General features: G+C 36.4%; 2 protein-coding genes across 2 annotated transcripts; one reads left to right on the top strand and one right to left on the bottom strand.

The window, feature by feature from the left end:
• Window positions 1-5,765, top strand: LOC147534848 (beta-galactosidase 6-like). The gene is made up of 18 exons (XM_086648824.1): window positions 1-668; window positions 1,351-1,446; window positions 1,624-1,736; window positions 1,904-1,970; window positions 2,077-2,169; window positions 2,274-2,417; window positions 2,483-2,577; window positions 2,705-2,810; window positions 2,937-3,021; window positions 3,260-3,378; window positions 3,473-3,637; window positions 3,789-3,970; window positions 4,087-4,187; window positions 4,282-4,391; window positions 4,634-4,741; window positions 4,844-4,948; window positions 5,107-5,255; window positions 5,347-5,765. Exons 1-18 carry the CDS (start codon window positions 489-491, stop codon window positions 5,540-5,542), a joined length of 2,214 nt encoding a protein of 737 aa, XP_086504950.1. The 5' UTR covers window positions 1-488; the 3' UTR covers window positions 5,543-5,765.
• A 185-nt stretch (window positions 5,766-5,950) lies between these two features.
• Window positions 5,951-10,381, bottom strand: OGG1 (8-oxoguanine-DNA glycosylase 1). The gene is made up of 6 exons (XM_086648826.1): window positions 10,315-10,381; window positions 8,731-9,736; window positions 7,366-7,576; window positions 6,520-6,741; window positions 6,235-6,405; window positions 5,951-6,123 (listed from the first exon to the last, which is right to left on the bottom strand). Exons 2-4 carry the CDS (start codon window positions 9,732-9,734, stop codon window positions 6,535-6,537), a joined length of 1,422 nt encoding a protein of 473 aa, XP_086504952.1. The 5' UTR covers window positions 9,735-9,736; window positions 10,315-10,381; the 3' UTR covers window positions 5,951-6,123; window positions 6,235-6,405; window positions 6,520-6,534.
• Window positions 10,382-12,153: the final 1,772 nt, after the last annotated feature.

The following is a 12,153-nucleotide window of genomic DNA, read 5'->3' on the forward strand; positions in this document are numbered from 1 at the left end:
GTGATTGTTTATGATGTTAAGTTTATGGACATCGCACTCAAAACTACATATATAGTAGTACATCCTTAAAGCATTTCATTAATTTCTTACGTACGCCTAAGATTAGGTTTTTTGTTGTTGAGTTAGAAGTTTCTTGTTACTTTATTATCTACAAATATAAATTTCTATATATATCAAGAATTTCTCATTAATTTCTTATTTTCTTTCCCTGTATCTCTCTCATTGAATTAATGGGCATGACTTAATTCCTGAGTTTCTAAAGAGTAAAAATAGAAATTCATTACTAGTCCTTCTTTTTCTTTTTATCTTTTTATAGACAACCTCATTCATAATTAAGTTGTTTTTATTAGAATCAATAGAGAGATCTTCTAGAAGGTAGCATATATAGAGTGATTATATACTATATAATAAGCTTATGCAGTGTTTGGGTTAGTGAAAGAGATTGAGAAGAGAGTTGGGTTTAATTGTAGTTGGAGTCTTGGAGAGAGATGAATATGATGAAGTGGTGGTGGTGGTTTTTGGTGGTATTGGTGGTGGTGGTGGTTTTTGGTGGTGGTGGAGGAGAAGGTGCTAGTGAAGTCAAGTATGATGGAAGATCTTTGATAATTGATGGGCAGAGGAAAATTTTATTCTCTGGTTCAATTCATTATCCTCGTAGTACTCCTGAGGTAAATTACATCTCTTTCTCTATCACTACTCATGCACCATATTCATGTTTATGGTTAGGTAAGAAACGTTTATTTGTCAAGGTATCATATCACAATTTAAGGTATCATATCGACAAGTGATATTTCAGCCTTTTAGTCACGTAGGGAGTGTCGGAGGGTTTTTATATCATTTTTTATTCATCTTCGTGTTGTTAGTTATGTCGAAGGGTCAAATTTTATAATTTCACACATTCAGTCATAGACTAATTGAATCTCAACAAGAAAAAAAGTCATAGACTAATTGTGGACAACTTTGACCATTAAAAGTCCAAAGACAATAGTTTGTTCAACCACAATCCGTGTTGAAGTTGGGTCTGGGTACGTGGCTGGATAAGATTTAGAAAGACATTGTGGTGAGGCAGAATTTGATTTTCCTTTGAAAGTTTGTTGATGCAATTATTAAGTACCCATTATACATTTCTAGTCAAAGTTTTAGTCAAAATAGTCGTAAAGTTAGTTATAACTTTTACTGCGGAAATCAGAAGTTTTTCACTACAAAAATCGAAAAAATTGAGTGCGACTCTTTGTGCCATTCAAGACTTTAATTATAGCACATCCTAGTTCTCAACCACTTAAAAATAGATATTGATATAAGTAAATAACATGATAATTAGTTGGTGGAATGTTATAATATATGATGCAGATGTGGGAATCATTAATATCAAAGGCCAGGGAAGGTGGAATCGACGTGATCCAGACATATGTGTTTTGGAATCTCCATGAACCTCAGCCTGGACAGGTACATGTTTCTTTCGCGGGGGAGATTTGAATTTCCGAAAATATAAAGCCTAAAAGAGTTTGATACCAATCATGACTCGAGAGGAAGATTGATGCAGCCTTAAAATCTATATTAGTAGTCATAAAACAAATATTTTTAAGTCGTTTATAAAGTGTGTTGAATAAATGAATGAAACAGTACAATTTTGAAGGAAGAAATGATATAGTGAGATTCATCAAACTAATTCATGCACAAGGCCTCTACGTAAGCCTTAGGATCGGACCTTTTATTCAGGCGGAATGGTCTTACGGGTACGTGATTCTCACAATTTTCACATGTATATAAACATATTTATAAACACTAGGACATTTAACATATTGTTGTGAAGCATTCTACTACCTAGCATTGCTGGTTTTCTAGTTCTTTCAAAAAAAATTCTTAGTTCTTCTTACTCTCAATTAACATTTTGATGTGGCAGAGGGCTACCGTTCTGGTTGCATGACGTTCCTGGGATCGTCTATCGGTCTGACAATGAACCTTTTAAGGTAGTAATACTATTGAACTGTTTTTTTATTTTTTATGAGCCTATGGTTTTTATAGTTAATGTTGGCTGAGTTTTCACTTCTGTTGATATTTATGGATAACCCGAAGAAATACATGGAAAGCTTTACGAGAAAAATAGTCGATATGATGAAATCAGAAGGGTTGTATGCATCACAAGGAGGACCCATCATACTGTCTCAAGTACGTATGTTTATTGATTTAGCTTTGACTCCTCTATACAGCAGCATTACAGATGTTCTGTGAAGACCTAGCTATATGAATAATTTGGATGGGGATGGCTGCAGATAGAAAATGAGTATAAAAATGTGGAAGCAGCCTTTCATGAGAAAGGGCCACCATATGTGAAGTGGGCAGCAGAGATGGCAGTGGGTCTCCAAACAGGAGTACCATGGGTTATGTGCAAGCAAGATGATGCTCCTGATCCTGTGGTTAGTACCTACTTACCTAATTATAAGAACAAATTAGACATGTCTCTTATGGCTTTCATGAACAGATAAATGCATGCAATGGGAGGGACTGTGGGGAGACATTTGCAGGACCAAACTCACCTAATAAACCCTCTATTTGGACTGAGAATTGGACATCATTGTATGTCTTCTTTCTTCCTGATCAATTCCGCATTTATTTAGCTTTTGTTTTTCAATTTCGGCTCTCGAAGTCATAAGATCAGCTGAAGAGATAGCTTTCGCTGTTGAATTTATTTTACATGATAAAGCTATCAAGTATTTGGGGGAAAACCAAACATAAGATCAGCTGAAGATATAGCTTTCGCTGTTGCACTTTTCGTTGCTAAGAATGGAAGCTTCGTCAACTATTACATGGTATGCCCCTTTTTCTCTCATTTCTTAGGACTAGACGACTAGTACTCTTTCCATCTCTAAATTTATTTATTAGTTAATTTTGTCAACTAATTAACAATTTCAATTCCCAAATAATAATTATTCTAGTATCATGGAGGAACCAACTTTGGAAGAACAGCCGCGGTATACATGATGACAAGTTATTATGATCAAGCCCCTCTCGATGAATATGGTGGGTATCTTCCATATATGTTAAGTTTACCTAAGGCAATTCGCCAGTACACTTCCACCTCACTCGTAGCGAGATGGGTTAGCAGAATCACTCAATCCTCCCATCATGTGAGAGGTGTACGTGTACACAAGTCAAACAATTTGTTGTTTGTACATGTTGAACACTTCTCCCCCCACTCTATATATATATTTAATCGTATTTGTCATCGTTTACTTATATTGACAAATTTGTGTGATAGGTTTGCTAAGGCAACCCAAATGGGGTCATCTAACGCAGCTACATCTTACAATAAAACAAATAGCTGACACATTGTTATGGGGAACAAGTACTACTTTCTCTTTAGGCAGCCAACAAGACGTGCGTAACATCAAATCATAACTAACACGAATATACATGCATATACATATATGATAATAGCGACATATTGGTAATTTGAACATACATTTTACAGGCATATGTTTTTGAAAAGAGTTCAGGAGAATGTGTTGCTTTTCTCTCAAACCGAGACAAAACGCACACAGCTGTAGTTCAATACCGGAACTCTTCCTATGAATTGTCTCGAAGGTCCATTGTTATTCTTCAAGATTGCAAGAATATAATCTTTGACACTTCAAAGGTATAATGTCTTCTAATCATCTATTAATTAATTTGTTATTACAAACTAAAAATGGTGTAGACAATCTCTAGGGTGTAAAGGGGGTGTAAGAATGAATAGAGAGTGTGAACAATATATATGTCTTCTACTATTATGTACACATGATGTATAGGTAATTGTACAAGCAAATAGGAGATTTACTGGGTCGACCCAAAAGTTGGATTCAGCTGAGAAATGGGAAGAATTCAGGGACATAATACCTAAATATGAAGACACTTCATTGAAAGCAAATGTGTTATTAGAGCACATGAATGTTACTAATGATCAATCTGACTATCTTTGGTATTCTTTCAGGTAATTATGTAATCTCATTTTCCCCTCTTAAAACTTCAATCAAACCACATACTAATCTAATTAAGTTCTACATGCGAAGTCGTTTAATCCTGAAGAACTCAATTGTTGATATGTAGTTTTGAGAATAAGCAAACAAGTCGAAGTGATCAACTACCCCTTCTTTCTGTTGACTCTCTTGGACATGTAATTCATGCTTTTGTCAATGACAAATACGTCGGTAAGCTTCATTTTTTTATACAGTAAGATTCAAACTCTGTTCTCTGCACTGCCACAAAAATGTACTTTAAAGTAATATTGTTATTGTCGATTAGGAATGGGACATGGAAGTCATACCAATCAAGGATCTTACCTGAAGAATTCAATTTCGTTAAACGTGGGTCGGAACAACATTTCGCTTTTAAGTGTCATGGTCGGCCTACCGGTAATTAAATTCTTCCATCTTTAACTTAGCTATTTTTTCATGCAATGTTATAATATGGTCAGTGGATTTTAAATTACTGAGATTTTCAAAAAACTAACGACAAATTTATGTAGTTAAAGAGATACCCACATTAATCTGAGTAAGATTCTGAGCAAAACTGTAAAGAACATAAAGCGTTTATCTCTAATCTAAGATGCTCTTAAGAAAAACAAAACTTGATAAATAACTATGAATATGAAAAGGACGCGGGAGCTTATATGGAGCGACGGGTTGCAGGTCTACGTAGAGTATACATTCAACACAGCGAAAAATTTCGTCAAGATTTCACCCGCTATGCTTGGGGATATCAGGTGCACTGATTTTATGTATATCCATTCATTTTTGTTGTCGATTTTACTTGAAAAAGGTTTTATCTGAAAAAAATTGTCAAATGATGAATGATATACTTTTAGGTCGGACTAATCGGAGAAAAGTTGCAAATATACACAGAAGGATCAAGTAATGTCCAATGGAGCACGATTAATACTTCTTCCCAACAACCTTTAACCTGGTACAAGGTAATAGTCCATTGTTTGGACCACCTGTAATGACTATTGTGTTTCTGATCGAAACAAATCAGACTCAGACAAGACATGACTAACTCATACGATAAGACTATAGAAAAACAACGATTCATATGTTTCATCATCTAATGATATTACAATTTCCATAACAGACGACATTCGAAGCACCTTCTGAAAATGACCCAGTTGTATTAAACCTAAAATCAATGGGAAAAGGAGAAGCATGGATAAATAGTGAAAGCATAGGTCGTTATTGGGTCTCATTTGACACCCCACAAGGACTTGTTCCTTCTCAAACTTTGTAAGTTACTACTTTATTTTATTTTATTTTTCGTTTTCTTTGTTATCCATTTGTTTTTTCGTTGAAAATAATATTGGTTGGGTAAAAATAGGTATCATGTGCCTAGATCATTTCTCAAGCCCTCGGGAAATGTTCTGGTTCTTTTGGAAGAAATGAAAGGAGATCCGCTGCAAATTTCGATAGATACAATTAAATTATCTGAAACCAATGTGCCATTTATCGATGATGATACAAAATACGAAGAATACAGTGAAATAATGAGCAATGAGAGAGAAGAAATACTTTAACATGCCCTTTGGAAATTCTCACTCTTCAGATTCAAGACAAGCTGTTCACAAGGAAGCTTAATTCCAATGTCTTTACTATATTGTTGATGTTATTCCTTAACAAAAAAAAATATTGTTGATTTTATACATTTTTCAAGAGATGTATACTTCTTCTTTAGTTTCAAATACAATTTTATCAGAAAAATCAATAATGTGAACATTCAATGGTAAAATTTGATCGAAATAATCGACTGTCTGTGTTTGTTTAGGATGTTAAGTTTATGGACATCCAACATAAAACTATTCAGTAGAGTATATCTTGTCAATTGTATCAATGGCTTTTTACTGGCCTGAAATTAAGTTCCATGCAAATTTCCAACTTCGCCAAATTCACCAAAATATGTGATTATATAAACCTCAGAAATCAAGTTGCACCAAATTGGAGGAATTATAAATTAATTTTAGTCTTTAAATCATCTCTTAGTAGACAGTAGTAGAATGCTAACAAAGGAAAAGGAACCACAATCATACAGAAGTACCCAAGACTCTTGAGTATTGAAATTGGAGGGAGCCCTCACTAAGATCATCAGAACCCTTCAGATCTGCAATTACAAAAAAAATTCATGGAGAAAGGAATTAGAAAAAATAGAGAAGAAGACAAGATTGGGTTGTATGAAAAGAAAGAAAAGTAAGGAAGTTCTAGTAAAAGTAACCTCTCTTGTCATTAAATCCCACTTTTAGAGACAAGAACTCAAGAACATCTTCAACCAAGAATCATTCATCAATTCTCTCTCTAATCCGCGCCTCTTGACTATGAAGACCTAAGGCCGCAGCTAGCGCTCCTACTGCAAATCTGGCTCTTGAAGAACTCATTATGATTAATACTGTTACAGAATCAAGAAGTACCCACAATTTAACCACACAACTTCATTTCAAAAATTTATTTTGATGAAAGCATGTAGATGTTCAGTTTCAAGCTAGATTTTGATTGACATTACCTGTCTCTCCACATTTCACTCAACTAATTCCTCTGTTTTGATAATTACGGCTTGTGTTGGTAGGAGGGACTTTTGAGATGGTAATTCAGCAATAAAAAGTAGAGTCTGAGCCCAACCAGCATATTTCCCATACTTGTTTACAAATGCCTCCGCCACACGGATGCATAGTTTAGGCGTCAGTCGTGCCCCTGCAAGCTCTGGTAGGAGGTATCGCGTTGCAATCTTTATACCAAGTGCCCCGTTACCAAAATTCACATGTCAGAAAGCAACTAGTGATGTGAAATCAAGTTTAAAGCTCAGCAGATAATGCTATATTTCGGAGGCACATATTGTGTTTTCACTAAATACATATAAGAAAAATATATTTTTTTTGTTGAAAGTATAAGAAAAATATATGACCGTGTCATGAGCGTTAAACTCGAATGCTCGGTGCTACTTGCTAGACCCAAACAATTTACAACTAAACTAGGGTTTTGGTCCACCACTTCTACATAAAACTGTTTCAGTTTGTGAGGTCTTCTTCATATACCTTTTATGAATTGTTTCAGAATGTCATCTGACCCATCACACAAACATCTCCGATCATAAATGGTCAAAACGAGATTCTGAACCTTCTGCAGAGGTATACTGCTCTATTTGCACCCCGACGGAAGCACAAGTCACGACAATGCCTAGGGCCCTAGAGTCCAAGACAAACTCCTTCAGTTTTCTAGATTTCAAGGATATCCAATACTAGTCCACTCGCGTATTCAAAACTAGCATCCCGAGATCAATATTATATTAGAACAAGTACCATTCTTTTTAAGCAAGTCTTTTTCCAAAAGACAGAAAAGTATAAGGATGCACCTGCCACACATGTGTATCAACAGGAATAGCCTCGTGATGATCTAGAGAGAAGAGAGCAATGCAAGCTGCCACCTTCGGACCAACTCCTGGTAAAGTACAGAGAGCGTCGACTGCCTCGTTAAGTTCCAATTCGCGTAGAGACATCAGCCACTTTTCACCTCCAGCGGGTTTGGATTTCAAAGCCTTAACTGTACCCACTATGTACTTTGCCCTGCTTAAGCAACCAATTAGAATGACCAAATGATAAAAAAAATCAAGTTAATAGAATGGAAAATATTCGTAGTAATCCAGGAAATATCATAAGTTTGGAGTCAACTATTTTTTAGAAGCCAACAAAATTTTTGGGGAAATCTCGATAAGACCTACTGCAGTTAGAAGGATAAAACAATGGAATATCTTTCTCCACCGTAAGCTTTGAACCAAGTGAAATCTAAAATCATGCGGGAGCTTCATTTATTTTTTTTTCTATATAATTACCCCAAAAGATAGACAGCTTGCTTTCAGCGATATAATGTACTGGACTACTGGTAGTATTTTCACAGAGAGAATGTTTTCATCTGAGGCAGGTCTTGACTCAAATAACATGGAACCCAAGTAGCAATCTGCTAATATTATTTATGCAAGATTGCATAGCAGCAAATGAGATGAGCAAGCTTCAAACTTCGTGATATTAATGAAGTGGAGTTACCTCTAGGTATACGTCTGAACTTTGATTAAATCAGTTCATGATAAAAAGAAAAAGTCGCAAATATGGGAAAGTGGGGGATCGTGGACCTATCCCAGAACATAATTGAATTTGAGCAGAAAGCAAGTTAAGGCATGATGCCTCTAAATGGGAGTGTCACATTTAGGAGATAGAGCTTGACCAAGTTAAGACAGAAAGCACATTGCCATCAAAGCCTGGTCCTAAAGCGAAAAAGTTGGAAAATAAGACTTAGGCCACATTCGAACAACTAAACTTCTTAAAGTCTATATCTGAAGCTAACTTATAAGGATAATTGATGCTTTTACCATCTGTCTCTCTTATCAAAATTTGAAATCTAATTGAAAAATAACCAGAGGATGCCCATTAGTGCATTCCTCAACTCTACATACGAGTGTAGGAGGGTAAGCATGGATTAGGCGATCACAAGATCGTGGTGTCATTTACTTCATGTGAGCCACATTCCTTCATTTGTCTTGGCAAGCCCATTTTTAACAATATACCATATTTTTCTTAATCCCTCTTACAGAACTAATGCAAAGATAAACAAATGCACTACTTCAATTGATACCATAATCAAGACAACACCAATATTATGAGTTGCAGAGACCTTAAACATGAAAAAGTTTATATGCAAAGGAGGAGAAGAAAGCCTAGCTAACCTGTACCCAAAGCCGGCCGCCCGGAGTTGGTCCTCGGATACCGATGACAATCGGTCCAATGATGGAAACTTGTGGAACTTAAAACCTTCAACAGTTCCCAAATAATCACCCAAGGAAGAAATGAAATCAACCATCTTAGTAATTCTACCAATATTATTATTGGAAGAACATAAGAACTGAATCAGACATTCAAATGGATCTTGCCTAAGAACACGGGCACCTCCAAAATGAAGAGCTAAATCAGCAAACCTAGAATCAGAAGCAGAGAATGATTCCCACATTTCCTTGAGTGAGATTCCAACATTCAAAAAGTCTTCAAGAGCTTCAATGGCAGTAAAGTTTTCTTCTTTATCATCCATAGTAGAAGAGTGAACAAAGTAGTGAACATTTCCCTCCCAATTTCTAGGGTTGGGTTGCTCGCATTGTTCTTGCTTGAGAGAGATTAGGTAAGAACCAACAACACCAGTGTACTGACTCAATCCTGTTTGTTTCCATCTGAAAGTCTGTCCGGTTGGGAAAGTAAGAGGTAAGAAAAGCTCGGATTTGTTCATCTTTAGTAAGGGTTTCCATTTTATAACTAGGGTTTCTTTGGTAAGTGGAACCTTTGTTGTTTCTTCGATTAAATTATCATTGAGGGTGGTAGAGATGATGATTTTTGAATTTGATTTTGAAGAGGAAGAGAGATTTATCTTCTTCTTGGTCTGCTTGAAAGTGGAAGAAAGGGTGGTTAGGGTTTTACGGGAGTTTCGAGGGAATGATGTGGAGTTGGTGTTCTTCTCCATTGCGACAAAGGAGAACAACTGTAGAATTTTTTGGGACAGCATACGAGGAAGAAAGGCAGCAGATTGATGGAGAAGAAGAACAGAGGGAACAAACCCCACACTGTCCCGGAAAGAGCCCGGTGCGCACCTTTGGGAACGACGAAATGGGGCGGGAACTTTAGAAGATGTGGTGCTATGTGGAAACAAGAAAACTTTATCTATAGAGAAAGAGAGATCATCCATTTCTGTTGATGTCAACGGGGCGGGTTTGGGACGGTTCATCCCCTTCCCAATTCCGTCCCGTTAATAAACGGGTTTTACCATAACCGTCCCAATAATTAATCGGGGTGGATATTCAATTACCATAACCGTCCCAATTAAAAATTGCTAAACCATTACCGACCCGCCCCGCCCCGTTTAATATAAAACGAGTCGGGTCGGGTCGGGTTCAAAGTATTTTGCTTCATAAAATTATTTTAGTTTGAAGTAACATAACAATTGTTAACAAAATTGTGTAAGACTTTGAGTTTATCAATCATAAACACTACAACTACTTAATAATATAAAACATAAAATAATTAAATTGATAATATGAGATTAAAGTTTTAGAAACATAATCTTAAATAAAACAAATATTTAATATATAACATACTAATCGGTTCGGGGCGGAGTTTACTATCTAATACCAAACCCGCCCCGAACCCGATTTGTTTTTTTTTTAACTTCATACCAAACCCGAACCGTTTAATTAACGGGGCGGTAAAACCCGTCCCATTAGGGGCGGGTTTGGGAAAAAAATCGCCGGTTCGGGCTAAATTGCCACCCCTATGGAGGGGTCCCTTCGCCGGAATCTCCTTCTAGATTGAGGGAGAGTTCCCTATATTAATATTAATTTAGTTTTTCTTTTGGTTTTTACATCTTTCTGGGGAAAGGGAAAAGGAGACAGTTGGTATGATGGTGGTTCTTCGATCTTCGTGAAGTTCTTGTTCTTTTATTTCACCAAATTGAAGATGTCTTACAGAAAGGAAAGAGAGATGGGCATCATACAACAATTTTGATTTGACTTTTAAACGAAGATGGAAGGAAAAGAAAAGACTGATATATCTTTGCTCAAGAAGGTAAAATTATGAAATAACTCAATCTTCATCCTTAAAATCAAATGTCAATATCTCCGGTGACATCCATACATAATTCTCCTCTGAGAAACTTGGTGGTGTTTTTGATGCAACCGTCATTTGTCTCTACTTGATTCATCCTTCTTCATTAAGTATAATATCGTTCACGATCTTTAGGGTCTTCTCATTCGTGATCTTTAAGATCTTTTTATTTGTAACTTTTACGTTTTTTTTGTTTTATTTTGGGTTAATTCCGTTTTAGCCCCCGATTTGTGACCAACTGGCTGTTTTGGCCCCTAATTGTGTCCGGCAGTTCGTTTTGGCCCAAAAAAATTCCTAAATGGCCCCAAAATTTTTCAACCTCCCAATTCTACCCCCATGGCATTTCTGTAATTATTTTTTTTCTTATTCTTTGTCCACCTCATCTAACAATTGACACATCACTCTGTCCACCTCACCCTTCTTCTCCGGCGAAAGGTTGCCGGCCGGAATAAAAAGTTCCGGCCGGCCACCTTTACCAAAATAATTTTTTTTTTCATTTCTCTCTCTTCTTCATCTCCTCTCTCTCTCTAACCCCTCTCTCTCTATAACTCCGGCGAAGGGGCTGAAACCAGATCGGAATCTGGTTTGAAACCAGATCGGAATCTGGTTTGAAACCAGATTTCTTGCAACCAGATTCCGATTTGGTTTCAAACCAGACCTTCAAGGAACGAAGACTCAATCTGGAACGAAGACTCAATCTAGAAAAAAATTTCTTTGATGTTATACTAGTCAAACAAAAAAGTTATTTATATCTTTGGTTCCAATTTGTGACTAACACGCCATTTTGATCTCTATATGCGTCTGACAGTTTGTTTTGGCCGCCATAAACTAAAACATAACTTTAATTTTTCCAGAAACTTTTCTGGGAACAGAAATAGAATGAATTAAAAAGAACTTAAAAACATCACAAGCCCCATCATCTCCTTTTTTTTTGTCGCGATTTCTGGGAATAAAGAAAATTCTCTGTGACATAAAGAATAAGTTGATCAAAATTTGATTTAGAAGACATATTCTTTTTTTAATCAAAAAATTGGCATGATCAAACATTGCCCCTTAATCTCCATCTTCACTCTCCCTCTCTCTCGTTTTCTCTCTTTCTCTCTCTTTCTCTATACCTCTTTCGCTCTCATTGACTATTCTTTGTCGTTCTCACTCTAGATCTCTCTCTCTCTCTCTCCCCCTCCCTATCTGTATCTCTTTCATTGTAAATCACTCTCATCTCTCTCGTTATAGACATATCTTTCTGTAGATTAGTATCTTTTGTTCTTTTTCTCTCTTGTAGTCTTTATCTTTCTTTCTTGCAGTCTCTTTCTCGCCCTCTCTTTCTTGCGGCATGTATAAATCTCGTTGTGGAGATCACAGAGTTCGTTGCCACAAAACGTTTAGTGTGCACGAAATTGTTAGGGCCATAAAACGTTTTGTGAGCACGTAATGTTTCGTGGCCATGAAACCCTCGAAGGATTTCGTCAAAAACCCTCTTCGAGGTCCGATTTTGACGAAGGGAA

The sequence above is a fragment of the Eschscholzia californica genome, unplaced genomic scaffold (genome assembly GCF_041429995.1).
Source record: "Eschscholzia californica isolate CP2 unplaced genomic scaffold, dmEscCali1.0.p SCAF_6, whole genome shotgun sequence".
Lineage (NCBI taxonomy): Eukaryota > Viridiplantae > Streptophyta > Magnoliopsida > Ranunculales > Papaveraceae > Eschscholzia > Eschscholzia californica.

Coding starts and splice junctions, on each gene's coding strand:
- LOC147534848 (XM_086648824.1), top strand. CDS start 489: ATGAATATGATGAAGTGGTGGTGGTGGTTTTTGGTGGTATTGGTGGTG. Junction 1,737..1,903: donor CAGGCGGAATGGTCTTACGG/GTACGTGATTCT, acceptor TTGATGTGGCAG/AGGGCTACCGTTCTGGTTGC. Junction 4,949..5,106: donor AACCTTTAACCTGGTACAAG/GTAATAGTCCAT, acceptor TTTCCATAACAG/ACGACATTCGAAGCACCTTC.
- OGG1 (XM_086648826.1), bottom strand. CDS start 9,734: ATGGATGATCTCTCTTTCTCTATAGATAAAGTTTTCTTGTTTCCACAT. Junction 7,577..8,730: donor GCGGCCGGCTTTGGGTACAG/GTTAGCTAGGCT, acceptor TTGCTTAAGCAG/GGCAAAGTACATAGTGGGTA. Junction 6,742..7,365: donor TTGATACACATGTGTGGCAG/GTGCATCCTTAT, acceptor CTTGGTATAAAG/ATTGCAACGCGATACCTCCT.